This window comes from Cervus elaphus, chromosome 20, assembly GCF_910594005.1.
Source record: "Cervus elaphus chromosome 20, mCerEla1.1, whole genome shotgun sequence".
Taxonomy (NCBI): domain Eukaryota; kingdom Metazoa; phylum Chordata; class Mammalia; order Artiodactyla; family Cervidae; genus Cervus; species Cervus elaphus.
This window is the reverse complement of record NC_057834.1, coordinates 38890382-38908284: the sequence shown is the minus strand read 5'-3', so window position 1 is coordinate 38908284 and position 17903 is coordinate 38890382. Positions and strand designations below refer to the sequence as shown.

General features: G+C 49.9%; 1 protein-coding gene across 3 annotated transcripts in view; it reads right to left on the bottom strand.

The window, feature by feature from the left end:
- The window catches only part of KCNN3 (potassium calcium-activated channel subfamily N member 3), a 169580-nt gene that overhangs the window by 109940 nt on the left and 41737 nt on the right, over positions 1–17903 (bottom strand). For all 3 annotated transcript variants that reach the window (XM_043875766.1, XM_043875767.1, XM_043875768.1), the window contains exon 2: positions 13951–14046. In XM_043875766.1, the coding sequence (XP_043731701.1) occupies positions 13951–14046 (96 nt within the window). The remainder of the gene's footprint in view (positions 1–13950; positions 14047–17903) is intronic.

Genomic DNA, 17903 nt, shown 5'->3' with positions numbered 1-17903 from the left:
AAAGCCAACTGGACAAGCAAGGGTGGGAGCTTGGGGACAAGGGGGTGGAGGCCTGTGGCTTGGCTTGGCAGCTCTGTGTAGAAGACAGAGGGTTTTAGCAAACATTCCATTCAATGTGGACTAATGGGCTACTGTCCCAGTCTCAGGGGCACTGGTTGTCTTTGGCTGTAGTAATGGAATGAATGGCGGTCCTCTGTCCTGAGCAACTCACAATCCCTGGGCAGGTGCAAAGCAAGGGCCCTGGGCCGTGCAGTGGGCAGGATGGAGACAGGGCTCTTATGAGTGCCAGGGAAGCAAGGGATGTTTTATATGGGCAGGAGAGGACAATGGGAAGTCCTGTGTCCAATCCGGGGGGCTTCAGTGTGAAACTGTTGACCCCTTCCCACAGGAATGTTGGAAAGAGGAGGAAGGAGGGGTGGGGAAACTGAGAAGGCTGCTGACACCTGATGCACCCAGGACACTGGCAGCCAAAGACTCAGTGTCCAAAGGGAAGGCCAGACGCAGCCCAGATAGGCGCTGACTAGTCCAGAGGGCCAGAAAGTGAGAGTGAAAGTCGCTCAGTAGTGTCCGACTCTTTGTGGACCCCATAGACTATACAGTCCATGGAATTCTCCAGGCCAGAACACTGGAGTAGGTAGCTGTCCCCTTCTCCAGGAGAGCTTCCCAACCCACAGATCTATCCCAGGTCTCCCACATTGCAGCTGACCTGTCAAGGAAGCCCTGAGGGCCAAGCGGCTAGCAGAGAAGTAGGAGCCAGTCTCTTAGAGGGTGGAGGCTGGGGAAGGACAAAAAAGAGCAAGACCCAATAGGGCACCCAGCCAGGCAGCCAGAGCTTCAAAGAAGGCTCCAGCCAAGCAGGGATCAGGAGGGAAAGCAGGGAAACCAAAGCATCATCCAGTCTTGATGGAATGCCACTTAGAATTGGCAGCCCCTAGATCCCTGAGGGTGCTGGACCTCATTCTTGGGGTAGGCCTGGGACCCAAGGGGAGGACAAGAGGGGAATTAGGATAAGGAAGGGATTTCTTTCTTTCTTTAACTCTTTGTTTGGTATTGGGGCATAGTTTTAGATGAACAGTGGAGGGACTTGCCACACATACACACTTATCTGTGCGTGCGTGCAAAGTTGCTTCAGTTGTGTCGGGCTCTTTGTGACCCCATGGACTGTAGCCCGCCAGGCTCCTCTGTCCATGGGATTCTCCAGGCAAGAATACTGGAGTGGGCTGCCAAGCCCTCCTCCAGGGGATCTTCCCAACCCAGGGATCAAATCCAGGTCTCATGCCTCCTGCTTTGGCAGGCAGGTTATTTACCACTAGCGCCACCTGGGAAGCCTCATAGATGTATCCATTCTCCCCCAAACTCCCCTCCCAAGGGAAGGGGTTTCTAACAGGCAGAGGGGCCACCATAGGGCAGAGCAGAGGCTGGGGCTCCCTCCTGGAACTGGAACTGGGGCTAAGGGCCTGGGGTGCTGCTGCAGGGTTGGACCAATAGAGTCTGGGTTGTTGCTCTGCCCTGGGCTTTGTCATGCTTGCTCTTGCCCTTTTTTGGAGAGGAGTCCCCACGGCCAAGCCCAAATTTCAAGCTGCCTTCTCACCCTGCAGGAACTAGGGGCAGGAGAGACAGACCGAGGATGGAGCTCTCACGTAATGAGAGCTAAACAGGCCTAGAGACAACGTAATGGGCCTGGAGATAGTCCACTTGAGTCCAGCTCTGCCTCTCACCAGCCACATGACTTTGACCACTTCACTTACCTTCTTAGACCTCAGCTGTCCTATCTATAAAGCAGGGATAGTAACAGAATTCACCTCATAGGAATGACCTGAGGATCCATTGAAATCATAAAGAACACAATTTCTGGCACATAAGAGATCAACAAATAGAGCCTGGCATTCTTGTCATTTGTGGGCTTACAAACCTTTTTTCAAATATAAACTTGGAATCAGAACCTGGGCCTGTGATATAAGGGACGGGGTGAAGGTCATTTCAGGGACTGACACAGTGAGGCAGGTATGCTGGTAGGAGATGCGTATGTGAAAAAAGTCCCCCAGACTCAGAGGGGGAGCCCACACACCCATGAGCCATCAGGTGCCTGGAGGTTACATAAAAGTGACAAAGTCAGGACTTCGTAGTAGGCCAGCGGTTAAGACTTCGCCTTCCAATGCAATGGGTACAGGTTCAAACCCTTGTCTGAGAGTTAAGATCCCACATGCCTCATGGCCAACAAACCAAAACCTAAAACAGAAAAAATTTGTAACAAATTCAATAAAAACTTTAAAAATGGTCTATGTTAACAAAAAATCTTTAAAAAAACTGACAAAGTCAGTTCTGAAGATGCACAGTGGTGATGGCTGCACAACATAGATGAACTTACTCCCACTGACTGAACTGTACACTTAAAAACAGCTAAAATGGTAAATTTTATATATCCATTTACAACAACTAAAAAAAATTTTAATGACAAAGTTACAACCGGGGCCCAGGGTCCCTCCCACATACCCACCAGGTTTGTACCAGTGATATGTTCAGAGGAAACGGAATTCTGCTGGATTGAATTGTATTGAATTCTTCAATTCCAAGATAAACTCGGCACATTTCATCTCTTTTCCAATTATTAGGTTTGGGAGAATTTGAGTAGTGATGATTTTGCCATGTATTCTCTTAAAAACAAAAAGATGTCATTTCACCAGGTTCCTGCTGAAGAGAGACTAGAATTATCAGCATTTTCTTGGTCGTATAATGCAATGAAGTCTCCAAACAGTAAAAATTCTACCATGCCTTCCAATTTCCCAAACCCTCAGAGAGTCAATTATCTTTAGCTCAGATTTAGAATCACTGCACTCCTACTACGTACAGCCCCCTTTATCAGCACAGCAGGAACAGCCACGAAGGCGGTTACGAGAAAGCATGGCCCTCATGGAGCTCATAACTGAGCAAGATGTGTCTTAATCGGGAGGAAGCCCTGGGACCCTGTGGTGCTTTCCAAACACACATCCCCAGGCAGTGGGGTTCCCTGGCCTGCAGGGTCCAGAACGTGGCACAGGGGATCTGATGCTCATCCCTGATGTAGAACTGAAGAGATCATCATTTGAAAACAGTAACAACGACAGTACAAAAGTAGCAGAGGGACTTCCCTGATGGTCCACAGCTAAGACTCCAAGCTCCCAGTACAGCGGGCCCAGGGTTCTATCCCTGGTGAGGGAACTGGATCCCACGTGCCGCAACTAAAGGATCCTGCATGCTGCAACTAAGACCCACCATAGTCAAATACATAAATAAATATTTTTAAAAGAACCATACAAAATAGAATGAATTAATTCTGAAAAAGTCATGGACAGTGTACATCTGCACTCACAGGGAAATAGAATATTCTATTAAGTTGAACATTTGCTCCCCAGTGACTTTGAAGAAGTGGGAGTTTGTATTCATGGAAGGAGGTTGGAACTGAGTGCTGAGGAAGGGAATTCGGTCACTGACTTTAATTATCCTAAAAGCTTTAAGATGTCTGACCAGATTATATTTGTAAGAGATTTAAGAGGAGTCACCTTTAAACTTAAGTATGTTGGAGCCAAAGAACTGTCCTTCTGATTGTTTGCTATTTCAAGTTCAAGGCTATATTAAGGGGATAGCCAGCTCCCTTTCTGGACAGAAAAGGGAGGCAGTTAGGAGAAGGGACAGGTTGCTTGGACAGTCCCACACAAGGGCCTCCTGAATGCAAACTTTATCAGTTCTTGCTATCAAAAACCATTCAGGGACTTCCCTAGTGGTCCAGTGGCTAAGACTCTGAGCTCCCAATGCAGGGGACCCAGATTCAATCCCTAGTGGGGAACTAGATCCTGCATGCCACAATTAAGAGCTTGCATGCGGCAGCTCTTAATCTTTAGAAGACTGAAGATCTCCCATTCTGCAACTAAGACCTGGTGCAGCCAAATAAATAAAGATAAATATTTTTTAAAAAACAAAAAGCATTCATAGCCACTCTGTCTACACTTTTCTCTCTTTATCATGAGCATCCTTCCAACATGGAATACTGTATACAATCAGAGGCCCCAGAGATCATCTGATCTAATCTGCCTACTTTATAGGTGACAAAACGCGGGTAGAGACAGAAGTAGCCTACCCAAGCTCACACTGTGATCAGTATCCCAGACAGACCAGGCCCCTCGCACCGTGTAAAGGGGGCAGAGGCTTGTTGGAAGGAAGGGCCTTGGATGGGGCAGGCACTTGGGTTATTTTTCTCCACCCGGTCGCTCATTAGCTGTCTGTGTTGGGACAGTGATCTCTTGTATCCCTGAATTATAGTGGGAGCTTCTTGAGAAGTATGCCTCGGCCCTCCTTTTTTCCCAAGGCTAGGTGTGTGGTTTCCAAGGTAACGCACAGCTGGGTGAATTCAGCCTCCCAGGCACTACCTCATCTTGAACCAGCAGGGGAAGAGGAGTGGGAGGTGAGGTGACACCACCTCCCCATTTACAAACAATGACTCCTCCCAAAACCAGTTTCCCCTCTGTCCCCCTGCCAGGGTCAAGGGAAGAGGACATCTCTGACATCCTGGAGTCCTGGAGCTGAGGAAGCTTCCGGAGGACTTGGCAAGAGGTGACTGCCTGGAAGTCAGTGGAGCTGCAGGCAGCTGCCTCCGGAAGTCTGGGACTGGCCCTCCAGGCTGGGGCAAGTCTGAACATGCCCAGGGCAATGGTTTCCACACCTGTTAACAGACGTAGCACACGCCCTGTCAAGAAGCATGACACAGGATGACATTTCCAACTGCCAAAACAGAAAGTCAACACAAGCAGCTGAGAAACAGCCTTGCTGCTCCTTAGCCACACTGCCCTTGGGCTCTGGGGGACCCCGAGATGGCAGCGGGAGGCCACCACCCCTAAGGAAGGGCAACATGGCAGGAAAGCCCTCTCTGGGGCAGAAAGAGTTAAAGCCAAGTGTTCAAATATTTAGCAAATAAAACCAAAATGTCACACAGAGACTGCCAAGGCTGGAGTGGTAACCATGGCAATCCATGGCCAGCTGCAGATCTGAGTGTGAAGAGGCTCTGGGACCAAAGCCTGTGATGAGAGGGGACAAGAAGGGACAAGAGGGTGATGCAGAGGGTCACAGTGGGCCTGGCCAGCCCAGCTCACAGGGGGCAGCCTGCCAAGACCCTGGACCCCTTATGATGCACAAGCCAGGGACTTCAGGCTAGCCTCTCAGTCTTAAAGAGACTCAGCTTGGTCTTCTATGGACCGAGGGAAGAATCAATCTACCCGTCTGCCCCCTGGGCTTGTTGTTCATTCATTTGGTTCCACTTATCGAATCCCTGCCGTGTGCCGGGTGCTCTTGGCTGTGGCACAGAGCAGAGAATCCCAGTCAGTCTCCACCATCACGGACCTGTGGTCAGAGCAGACAGAGGTGAGAAACAGTGTCCAGGTCAGAACCCAGCCAACTTCTAGAAGGGGCACCTTGCCTGGGGAGTGGGGGCAGCCAGAAAGCTTCCTGGAGGAGGTAAAAACCTAAAAGTCAAAGGGGTGAAGTCAGGCAGGCAAGAGGTCTGACAATATACATGACAACACTCCAAAAAATACACAGCACTAGACAAGATGAGAGGTGACATCGTCATCACCAAGGGGGCTGCTAATGCATCATCCTCTCAGCTTTCTGTCTTTGAAGGGTAGTCTGACAAGGACTCGTGGTGTTTGGACTGAGCAGCCCTGGCCCTTCTTTCCTCCTTCCCTTTCAGCCGTCCAGGTGCAGGCAGGTCGGTGGGAGGCCAGGCACCGTCCTCTGGACACATTCCCCATTTCCAGTCTCCCTCATGTGCGGCCATCTGTCCGGGGAGTGTTTGTTGGCATAGGGCAAGAAATGGACGTGAGCTCAGCAGAGGAAGCCACTATCCAGAACATTCCAGTCAAGTCCTAAGGTTCTGAAGGAGCTCATGTCCTCAGACCAAGCAGGCTGAGGGGCTATCCAGGGGCTTCAGGATCCCCAATCTATCTGTTCAGCTCTAAAGGAGGACCTTGGCCACTGGCCCATCCATGAGCCCCAGTGAAGGCCATTCAAACCCATCAGTCAACCAGCTAGAGACACCATCAGGAAATGTCTGTCAGGGGCTCGCAAGGACAGGGATCCCAGCCCCACCAGGGTGAGGCAGCTCCCTTCTCCCCTGGAAGACAGACAGACATTCCTTTCTCTCCTCTTTAATGCCCCTGAAATGCTCCAGGCCAACTTTATCCCAGACATACACAGGACTCTGCTCCTGGTGAATACACTGCTTAGTTAAAATTTCATCTCCCTGTGAGAGGTTCCCAGCCCTCTGTGGCCACCTGATGTTTCACACACATGCCTCACACCTCAAAGCTTATCAGCCTGGGTCCCAGTGGATCAAAGTCTAGGACAAGCAGCTTCCAAAGTCAGGGACCTGGTCTCAGTTAGTTCTGGATCCTCCATGCCTGACATTCAGTAGTCCTCACCTAACAGATAAGATGTGACTTGAGCCCAATTTCTTCTATAAGAAGGGAGAGTAAGGGCACAGAGCAAGACTCAGTCTGAACCTTCAGTCCATTCCCTGAAGGGAAGACACTCCTACCTACCTCATTTAGCAGTGGACCCCTAAAGCATCAGAATTTCCAGTGACTCAGTGGTAAAGAATCTGCCTGACAATACCGGAGTCACAGGAGGTTCGGGTTCGATCCCTGGGTTGGGAAGATTCCCTGGAGAAGGAAATAGCAATCAGCTCCAATATTCTTGCCTGGAAAATCCCATGGACAGAGGAGCCTGGTGGGCTACAGTCCGTGGAGTCACAGAGTCGGACATGACTGAGTGAGCACACACAGGCCCAAAGCATATGAACCAGTGACACCTCCTGTGTTCCAGATGCCCACATCCCTGTGACAGCAGGTTTCACGTGCCCAGGAGGGTACTCCAACCTACGGGGACCATCGTGCCAGGGCATGTGAGCCTTTCTGTAACATGAGCTGTCTCTTGAAAATAATTTATGTCCTACAATTTGAAGTAATCTCCCTGTAAGCTGAGAACTCTATGGCTACTTCATAAAAATATCCACATTTACACATAACTTAAAAGTCTCCCCTTTTATTGGTCTCTTATGTTTCAGATTCATGAGGTTGAAGACCTGTATCTTGTCACTGTTGTTCTGTTTCTGTCAGACCTGAAGCAGACTAGAAGGCTCTGGGGGCCAACAGCAGATTGTGATCCGACTGATGCTTTTTACGTTGAATATGGCCAATAATCACAGGCTGAAATGAATGATCTCTAAAGTTCCCAGCCGCACTGGATGATGGGAAATCTGCCACTGCCTGTGTCCTATGCTAGGCTCACAGCAGTCCCCCCATTTTAATTTGACAAACATTAACTGAGTCCCGCTATGTGCCAGGCACTGTCCTGCAGCTTCCTGCCCCTGTAGCTTCACTGAGGACACCAAGGCTCGGCTCCACACCTCCAGATGTACGTACGTGTGCACTTTCCACCCGCTCCATCCCCCACCCCGTCCCCCCAGGCCCTAAGCCAGGGCACTTCCTCCCTGGGGCACCCAGACCAGAACCTGGCTGCTGGGTATTTCCTCTCCCTCTCCACTGGCTCCTTCCTGAGAGCTGACAGACGCATGCCGTCTCTCCAGGTCACATACGCAGACCAACAGCTCTCCCTCCTCCCTGTGTCCTCCCCAGCTGCCACTCTGCCAAACTTCTCAGAAGACTGACCAGTATTCAGTGTCTCCACTGTCTCACCTCCTACTTGGTCCTCCCTTCCCCTTCCCCTGCCCGTGACTGCCACTCCCAGTGACAGGGCTGATAAAGGGCACAATGACCTTCCCACAGAAAATGCAAAGGACCAGTGTAGTCCCCAACTCCTTGACCCCTTGTGACAAAACTGACCCTTCTTTCCCTGTCCCGGCTTCCTGACTCCCTCCCCTGGGGTCTCCTCTGACCTCCCTGACTGTTTCCTTCTCCTTTGTGGGTTTATCTGCCTCCTCCCACTTCTCACTCGATGACGTCCTTCTGGGGGTCTGTCCCCCGCCTCCTCTCATCCCACTGCCCCCTTCCCACCAGGCCTATCCTCTTTATCACTATCCTGGAGGCAGCTGGATGCCCACCCTCCCCCCCACCTCAACATGGACATGTCCCAAACTGACCTGGTCATCATTTCCCACCTCAACCTCCTTCTGTGGTTTCAACCATAATGAATGGCACTCCCAACCACTGAGTTACCCAAGAAACGGCTGGACTCCTTATTTTCCACAGATAGTACCTCCAACCTAACAGGTGAGCAAGCCTGGTCAATTCTACTTGCTCAGCATCTCTTAGGCACAATCTCTCCTGTCCCAGCTCTTGTCTTGCCCTGACTCAGGGTGTCACCATCCCTCATATCGACCGTGGAAACATGCTTCCAATTAGGCTCTCTGCCTCTGAAATTGGCCCTTGCAACATTTGCCATGCTGCAGCAAAAATGCAAATCTGATCATCTGTCTCCCTAACTTAAACCCCTTCCATGGTTCTCCCTGCTGCCCACAGGACAGTTCTAAAACCCTTCAGCAAGACAGATGAGTTCCTGCTGGTACTGCCATGCTCCCGAGTGGACCCGCCCCACTGCCCAGGACATTGTCCTCGAGGCATTCTGAATGTACTCTGCAGTTTCCCGTCTCAGAGACTCTGGATATTTTGAGACCTCTGCCTGGGATATCCTCTCCATTGCTGTCAGCCCTGCAAACACATCCTCATTGAAGCTAAGATGTTTTGCACATATTATCTAATTTGATCTGTACAATAACCCTGTGGTGGATATTGTTAGTATCATTTTCCAGAAAGGAAATAGACTAAGGGAGAGTCAGTAGCTTCCTAAAGGCTATCATACATACTGCAGTGTGACAAAGAACATGATTTGAACCCACGTTGAACTACTAAGAAATCTGTGTTCTCAGCCTCCTGCTATCCTGCCTCTCAGGATGTCACTAAAGACATTAATTAGGGCCATGGATTCACTCAACAGTGACAACTCCTTGCAGAAGCAAAAGTGATTTGAAGGTTTCCAGCACAGAGAACTGGGTGCCTGTCTCAGGATCTGCCCAGAGTAGGCCCTCGTTAGGTATACACTGAATGAATGAACAGCTAGATGGATAAGAAGGGAAGAGGAGGGAGGATATAGGGGAGCGATAAAGCATTCGGTGTTTCACTAGTCAGAATGGCCATCATCAAAAAGTCTACAAATAATAAATGCTGGAGACAGTGTGGAGAAAAGGGAACCCTCCCACACTGTTGGTGGGAATGTAAATTGGTGCAGCCACTGTGGAAAACAGAAAGGAGGTTCCTTCGAAAACTAAAAATAGAGTTGCCATATGATCCAGCAATTCTACTCCTGGGCATCTATCCAGAAAAGATGAAAACTAATTCAAAAAGATATGTGCACCCCAATGTTCATAGTGGCACTATTTACAATAGCCAAGACATGGAAGCAACCTAAGTGTCCGTTAACAAATGAATGGATAAAGAAGATATTGTATTATGTATATACATGATGGAATACTAATTAGCCATTAAAAAGAATGAAATAATGCCATTGCAGCAACATAGATGGAACTAGAGATTATCATACTAAGTGAAGTAAGTCAGAAAGATAAAGACAAATAAAATACGATATCATTTACATGTGGAATCTAAAATATGACACAAATGAACTTATGGGAGGCTAGTGGTAAAGAATCCGCCTGCCAATGCAGCAGATGCAAGAGATGCAGCTTCCATCCCTGGGTCAGGAAGATACCATGGAGTAGGAAATGGCAACCCACTCCAGTGTTCTTGCCTGAAAAACCTCCTCCTGGACAGAGGAGCCTAGCAGGTTATAGTCAGTGGGGTCACAAAGAGTTGAACATGACTGAGCACAGTAAAAAAAAAAAAAAGAAGACCTTATTTATAAAACAAAAACAGACTCACAGACATGGAAAACAAACATATGCTTATCAAAGGGGGAATAAGTTAGGAGTTTGGAATTAACAGATATACACTACTACATATAAAATAGACAATAAAGACCTACTGTATAGCTATATAGGGAAATATATTCAATATCCTGTTATAAATCACAATGGAAAAGAATCTTAAAAAGAATATATATATACAACTGAATCACTTTGCAGAAATTAACACAATATTGTAAATCAACTATACTTCAAATGAAAGGAAAAAGAAAGAGAGAGAAAGGGAGGGAGGGAGAAGTTCTGTGCTTTACGACAAGTCGAGTCAGGGACATGCCCGTGGCCCCAAAATGTGATTCTGCAGTGGGGGGAGAGGAGGCTGGCAGCCGATCGGGGAGGTGCTGGTGATCACCAAACCACAGGAATAAATGGACTCCCCACAGGAGAGTGCGGTTTTCAAAGTTTTGATGCACAACACAAAACCCAGTGTATTTTGCTTTTCATTTCTTTTTGGGACACATTAGCCTGAGGAGAACAGACGCCTGGGTCTTTAAGCCCTTGTGCTCCAAGACATCATCCACAGATGATAGGGGCTGCCTCATGGGAAACTTAGGGGCAACAGAGCCAGGCTGAGTGGACGTTCCAGAGAGACCCGTTTCCTCTCAGTTGGAGGGGCAGACTTTCTAAAACTCACAATGCCCAGTCAGGAACAGCCTCCCCCAAGAGGCCGTGACTCCCTGTGACAGGCCGGCCCACAGAGGGGGAGCCTCCTGCACCAGTGAGGGGTACACGCCATCGCCTCTAAGAACCTTCCAAGCCTCAGTGCAGGACTTGAAGCCAGAGCTTGGTTGAGAGGTTCCCAATAATGTTTCAGAATTCTTCTTTCTCGAAAACGCAAGTTGTGCATATAACAAAGAGGAATCCTATTCCAGAAAGCACTCCTGGCCTTCTGTGTGTGCTGGGCGGGGGCCAGGGGCCTGGGTGTGAGCAACTGGGGCAGGGCTGGGGGGAGGTGGAAACACGGCCATCCGGTTCCTGCTACAATTGAGCCAAGTGGCCAGCAACTGGTGTGGATAAGGAAGTGGCAAGCATATCGTTGACACAAGCCCCTGACCTCACCCACCCTGTCCCTGCCCTGCTTCCCAACAGATGAGCAGCGGCTGGCCTCTCCCTACAGAAGAGGTTATCTAAGCAGCCCCTCTGGATAAGCAATCATGCCTGGGATTACCCTCCCTCCACTCACTCTCAGGAGGCACATCCCCCAGCTGGCTGGCACCAGACCTTAATCAGAGAATTACAGAATTGGGGTGTGGTGGGCTTAGGATCCCCAGTGAACAGATGTGGAAACTGAGGCCCAAGACCACAGGGCTAAGTAATGGTCAAAACGACTTTGGAAATCAGACATCTCGAATACAACACCCTTTCATTCAAAACATCCCCTGCAGACACCGGCTCTCTGTCACACGCTGTGGGTCCCTGGAAATACAAAGATTCACAACATCATTGTCCCTGAGGCTGGGGAAAAGGACACAGAACAGAAAACTACAATATGGTCAGGTGAGTACGTATGAAGGCCCTGCTGTCTGGGCTCAAACCATTCCAAATTCTCTCTGGCAAAAGAAGGTCCCGCTAGAACTTTCCAGAAGAAAGAACTTCACTGGATAGGTAAGAGGCACAGAGGGAGCCACGTTCTGGTGACAACCCACGTGTTGGTAGGCCAGTAGGATGACGGACTAGGTGGTGGGAGCTGAGCGTGCAGGCAGGGTAGAGAGGAAATTCAACCACTTACCAGCACCAGGTGGTCCTGACAGTGACCATCTGGTGGGCACAGCTTGTAAAATGAGGCCCAGCTGGGAGCAGTGGGACAGAGGTCACAGGAAAGGGACCCACCCTCTTACAAGTTCAGCAAGGTGGATGGTATGACTTCCATACCATGGGGAAACCAAGGCCCAGGGAAGTTGTTATAAGGTGTTCTTGGCCCAAGGGCATTCAGGCTAAGGTGTCTGAGCCAGGATTCAATGCCTTCACTGATTTCACTTCGCTGCTCTTAACTTTGAGTGTCAGGCCAAGACAAATAACTAACACAGCATCCTCTGGTGCCCATAATGAGGGCGAAGCAGAGACTAGCTGTGAGGTGAGAAAGGACAGTGAGCCCAGCCAGGTGCTGGCCCTACCACCTGGCCAGAACTGACATCACAACCGCAGCTGGGTGGGGTCAGAGCTAAGGCTGCCAGCCCTGGGGATGGCAGGGCAGTACCCCAAGAGAATCAGAGAAGGGACACCTGGCTCTTCTAGTTCCAAGGCCTGGAGTAGAAATAGCAGCAGTCAAGCCGAGTGGACCCACTGTGTGGGTGTGAGGCTGAGACCAGCTCCTTTCCCCCTTCCCCGAGCCTGGCTCACAGCTGAGCTTCACTACTCTGCCTTTTTCTCTGGCCTGTGTGACCCCTCTGCACAGGGCAAGGTGATATAGTGTAGTATAGATGCCTCCAGATGAGGGTGAAGGGGCTCAGAGGAACTAAGGAAACACCTGGGTCCCACAGCTGGTTTGGGGTGGGGTGAACCTGGCCGGGAGCCCTGACTGTGACTCCCGGGCCTGTCTCCCATTCCTGCCCATTTCTCCTGCCTGTACTCCTGGCTTCTTCCTGGGGTTAGAGCCCACCCGCCTTGTCCAGGTTGGACCCCATAAAGGAACCCGCTGGGTGGTGTCTGGGACTCTCAGCCTTCACAGCACAAGCTCTGTCCCTGCACCTGTGACCCCTCCGGAAACTAACGAGTCCCCACCTTCTCAATGAGTGTCCTCTGTTCATCAACAGAGTGGAGCCAAGGTGGCCTGGAGACAAGGCTCCCTCCCCCGGGCCAGCTGCAGTGGCCCCCGACACGCAACGGGAGAGCAGACCACCCTCCCAGGAGCGGAAGATGTTCACCCATCTCTGCCTGTGCAGCCACTCAGCCCAGAAATGCTGGGTGACAAGAGGTACGATATTTGAAGTGTTTTAAAGTTCACAGAGCCCTCTCATACACTACCCATTCATCCTTACAACTCGTAAACAGTGGAATAAAAAGCCCCATGTTCCAGACAAAGAAAAGTTCACACGTTCCAGTCCAGAGAGGCGACAGGGCTGGCCAGAGACCTGCTGTGAGAAGAGGTCATGGCTGAGTCTCGGCCCCAGCTTTCCCAACTCTGAGTTCTGGTCTTTGTCAATTTCTCGCCTGCTGCCCAGATGTAGATCTATCTGTGCTCCTCCAGCCAAAGGACAGGGTTATATTCAGATGTGCATGCAAGTGAGAAAAAACATCTGGATACTGTAGAACCACCACCCAGGGCCCCAGCACAACAGGTCAGCCCGAAGGGCCTGGTGACACGGGAGACCCATTGTCAGGAGAAGATGCCTCCGACCTGCTCACTCCTGCCTGCCCTTCCCAGCCCAGGTCAAACCGTCCTCCTTATGGCAGCCAAACTGGAGTACACCCCAGAGGCCAGGCCAATATTTCTCTGGGTACCAAGTGACTCCTGGCAGCAAGAAACAGAGGCCTCCTCGAACACAGAAGATTCTATTCTATCTAGAAAATGACTCCTTCTTGGCACAGTCCAGGAAGCGGTAAACTCACCATCAGACTCCTAGTGTTATCTGCTGCAGTGTCTGTGTTTGTGTGTGTGTACACGCAGGCACATGCATGCAAGGGCATAGGAGGAAGGTCTGCTTCACCTGGGAGATTCAATGGCTCACACTCAGAAAAGATCCAGCAAGAGATAGAAAGAGCAAAGTCAGTCCTACAGTAAAGCAGTGCAGAATGAAGACTCTGAGCAGGACTGTCCCCAAAACATGAAGCCATGTTTGCCTCTGGGATAATCACAATGGTTCTAAAGCCCCAGAGCAGCCTCACAGTTACCTCTTCCATGAGGGCCCAAACCGAAAGAGAAGAGCCACAATCTCGCATACTGTCTGGTGAGATTCCCCAGCTAGTTCCTGAGGGGGCCGGGGGTGGGCTCAGCCTCGAGCAGAGGAACGACCCCGGCATGAAGGGATGTTGGCAAGGGCACCTACCTGGACTTCACGTGTGTGATAGGCGATGATCAAACCCAAAAGGATGATGGTAGACAGACTGATAAGGCATTTCAGGGCCAACGAAAACATGGAATCCTGCAGGAGAAATGGAAAGAGAGGATTAGAAAAAATCCAGGACAGAACATTTCACTCTGAGGCTACATAAAGTGGTGAGGGGCAGTGACAACAAAGGAAACTCTGTGGGAGAAGGTGAGGGTGGGATGTTTCGAAAGAACAGCATGTATATTATCTATGGTGAAACAGATCACCAGCCCAGGTGGGATGCATGAGACAAGTGCTCGGGCCTGGTGCACTGGGAAGACCCAGAGGAATCGGGTGGAGAGGGAGGTGGGAGGGGGGATCGGGATGGGGAATACGTGTAAATCTATGGCTGATTCATATCAATGTATGACAAAACCCACTGAAAAAATAAATAAATAAATAAATAAAGGGAAAAAAAAAAAAGACTGTCACCAGCACCTCCCAGGAGCAGGATACAGCACAAAGGTAACCAGATCCCCGAAAGCACCTTGGGCTGGGCCATAGGCTGGCTCAGTCTCAGCAGCTGCCCTCTGAGCCTCTGTTTTCTAGGGTTAAATCATATTTGCATTCCTGGGATGAACTCTGCTTGGGCGTGATGTATTGTGTTTGTTATACATGGCTAGATCCAGTTTGCTGATGTGTTGTTTAGAATTTTTGCCTTCATGCTCATAAGTCATATGAACATAATTCTTCTCTGTGCTGTATTATCTGGTTTGGACATCAATACTGTGCCAGCTTCGGCCTCTCTTTCCTCTTAACAAACCTGAACCAGAGGATTCCAAGGTCCCTTCCATCCTGACAATGCAGAGTTCTTTCAGGAATGAATGAGAACATCCTGCTGGTGGCTCTCCCGTTTTAGGCCGAGGGTGCAGAAGGAAGCGAGGGCAGTGGAAGAATTCCTGGAGAGGGAAGGGGCCGAGCACAGCAGCACAGCGAGGTTCCTGGGCAGGAGAAGGGCCCTGAGGCTGAGGCTGGTGGGTCATTTGGCCTCTGCTGCAGTCCTCCAGCCTCAGGGCAGCTTAGGGGACCCACATGGTTAGCAGCAAGCACTCCAGACCAGCCCACTGGATCCAACCCCGGACACAGCCACTTACTAGCCATGTGATCTCAGGCTGCTCTCTCTGCCTCTGCACTCAGGGGCTTCCGGCATCAGATGGGGATAATAGTACCTACCTCTCAGGGCTGCTGTGAAAGATAAAGGCACTCCATGAGAGTGAAGGCAGGAGGAGAAGGGGATGACAGAAGATGAGATGGTTGGATGGCATCACCGACTCAAAGGACATGAGCTCGAGCAAACTCCAGGAGACGGGGAAGGACAGGGGAAGCCTGGCATGCTGCAAATCCATGGGGTCGCATAGTCAGACATGACTGAGCAACTGAATAACAATATGTAAGGTGCCTAGCCCGGTACCCGGCCCTGTGAGGGATGGCTACTGTCATTTCCCTCACCTTCTCTGCAGGGCTGGTACCTCCTGGGCATTTGGAAGCCAGGGAGCAGAGGTGGCTCCCAGTCCCGGAGGAAGGCGGCAACACAGCCCTGAACAAAGGTAGCAGAGAGCCGGCAGTACTTCCAAGCACGGTGTTGTAGCCCCATGCATCCTGAGAGACAGTCCCTGTGCTCCAGAATCATAAAATGCCTGCCGTCTACAAAGCAACTTACTGTTTTCAAGGTGGTTTCACACCTTGTTCTCATCCATCCTCAGGACAGCCCTTGGTCTTTCACCCAACTGTATAGATGCTATAGGTGAAGGCTCGGAGGGGTGAGTGGCTTGGGCCAGGGTTCAAAGCCAAGGCTTCTGACTCACCACCCACAAGTGATCAGCCCACTCTTTGGTAGGAAACAATAAAAATGTGAGAAGTGTCCATTTACACAGACCCAAATGACAACTTAAGATAATAATGGAAAGTGTCTCAAAGGTGCGTGAGTGCATCCTAAGTCACTCCAGTCATGTTCGATTCTTTTCGACTCTATGGACTATATAGCCCCCCAGGCTCCTCGGTCCATGGGATTCTCCAGGCAAGAATACTGGAGTGAGTCCCCATCTCCTCCTCCAGGTCTCAAAGGTGGGATATAATTAGCTACCACGTGCAACCTCCAGGAGAGAGGGGGGAGACATCACTGTCCAAGAAAGCAAGCTTTCGGAAACAGAGGGAGGGGTACCTGAGATCTCCAGCGTTAGAGGAGGAGGGGTCCAATATGGGGCAGCCATTGCAATCAGTGGAGGGCTTGGATTTGAGCCCAGGATTCCCAGATGCCCAGGTTTGTGTTCTCAACCACCCTTTGCATGCTGAGATGGAAAGAGAGCAGCTCTCCCTGGTGTCTGCCAATCTACCATTCATCTACTTGATACAGTTCTGGGGCCCACTTAGTGCTGGGAACCCACAGGAGAACCCATGCAGGAGCTCATTCTTTCATGACAATTTCAACCACTTCTCATTTCTTGAGCACCTGCTAGGTGTCCAACAGTGTGCTAGACACTACAGGATATTTACAGAGATCCCCTGCCTACCAGAAGCTTCCAAACTGGCTTATACACAGATCCCAACTTTCTATACTATGTAGGACCATCCAGCTGCAGGGAAAGATGTCCATTTTGCTCTTCGCAGATGATGGTCTAATTATAAGCCACTTTTCATTCAGCCTCTTGTATGTTCTATACTTAATGAAGAGCAGCCTGCAATCATTTACTCAGCACACAGGCACAGAGATATCTCGAGGAGTACTATGCCGCTCCAATTAAGGGCCCAGGACAAAACAGAACACAATTTCAGCCCTTTGGAAGGTTCCAATCTTTGAAAGCACTATTGGGTGCCTGAAACACCATGCAAACCACAAGACCTAGTGGGGCTGAAGAGCAGGTGGTGAATTCAGGGACACTCAGACTTTGAGGATAAAGGCCACTTCCCCTTTAGAAATCAACTGGGAACAGATCATAATGTTTTCGAGCCAGAAATGACCATCACTTTCTTCTCAAAGGGGTCTGAAGACATCTGGGGAGCATCACACCTCCCCAGGGAAGGATTTGGGATCAGCTGCATATTTCAAACTCTAATTAATTTCTTTTGGCAGAAATTAACCGAAATCAGAATCCAAGTCTATTTCCATCATTTTTAGAGGAAGAAATAAAGGGAAAGAGGCCAGATGCTGTCTCCTCTCCTTTGAGCCTCTTCCTTTTGTTCTAAAACTCTAAGCCTTTACGTAAAAGGCAACTCCACCTTCTTCTTGGTTTTGGCCAGTGAAACCTCGTTGGCCAGCTCCAGCCCCATGAGGGGATGAATGTGCACTGGATCAGCGGGAATGAGCGCTACTTTACAGATTTCTTTGCAGTCTCTAGCACATGTCAATAAAAAATAAACCATCAACAATTTTTAATAGCCAAAAATATGTCAAAGAAGTCAGCTGGACTAGAAATGTTTTCTATTTGTTAAAATGCTGAATTATCTTTTCTTTGCTGCCTGATCTCCAAATAAGCTTGAAATTGATATGGTTCTTTGGATGATGGCAGCCATCAGGGCTGGCTAGCTGCCACATGCCATAAAGAGATAAAAAAAAAAAAAAAAGGAGGGGGCCAAAAACTAAGGCAAAGTCCATGGATAGGGAGCTAGAAGGTCCCCTTCCAGTAGCTCAGGCCTGGCAGCTTGTGCTGGGCATGTGGAAGATTCCTCTCACGGAGGCGAAATAACTCTGGAAGCAAACCCAAGCACCTGTAGGGCTTGAGGGCCTGCGGGACTGGGCTGAGTTGATCACAGTACTCCCTCCCAGCCCGATAAGTCCGTTTGGCCCTTAGATGGCAGTGAGTGGGGGCCAAATAGGTGTGTGTACATACATACACAAGCCCTGTGATCACCCCAACCGATCAACCCTTCTCCCCTGCAACTCAGCACTTTTAAACAATAGAGGAATAATCCTT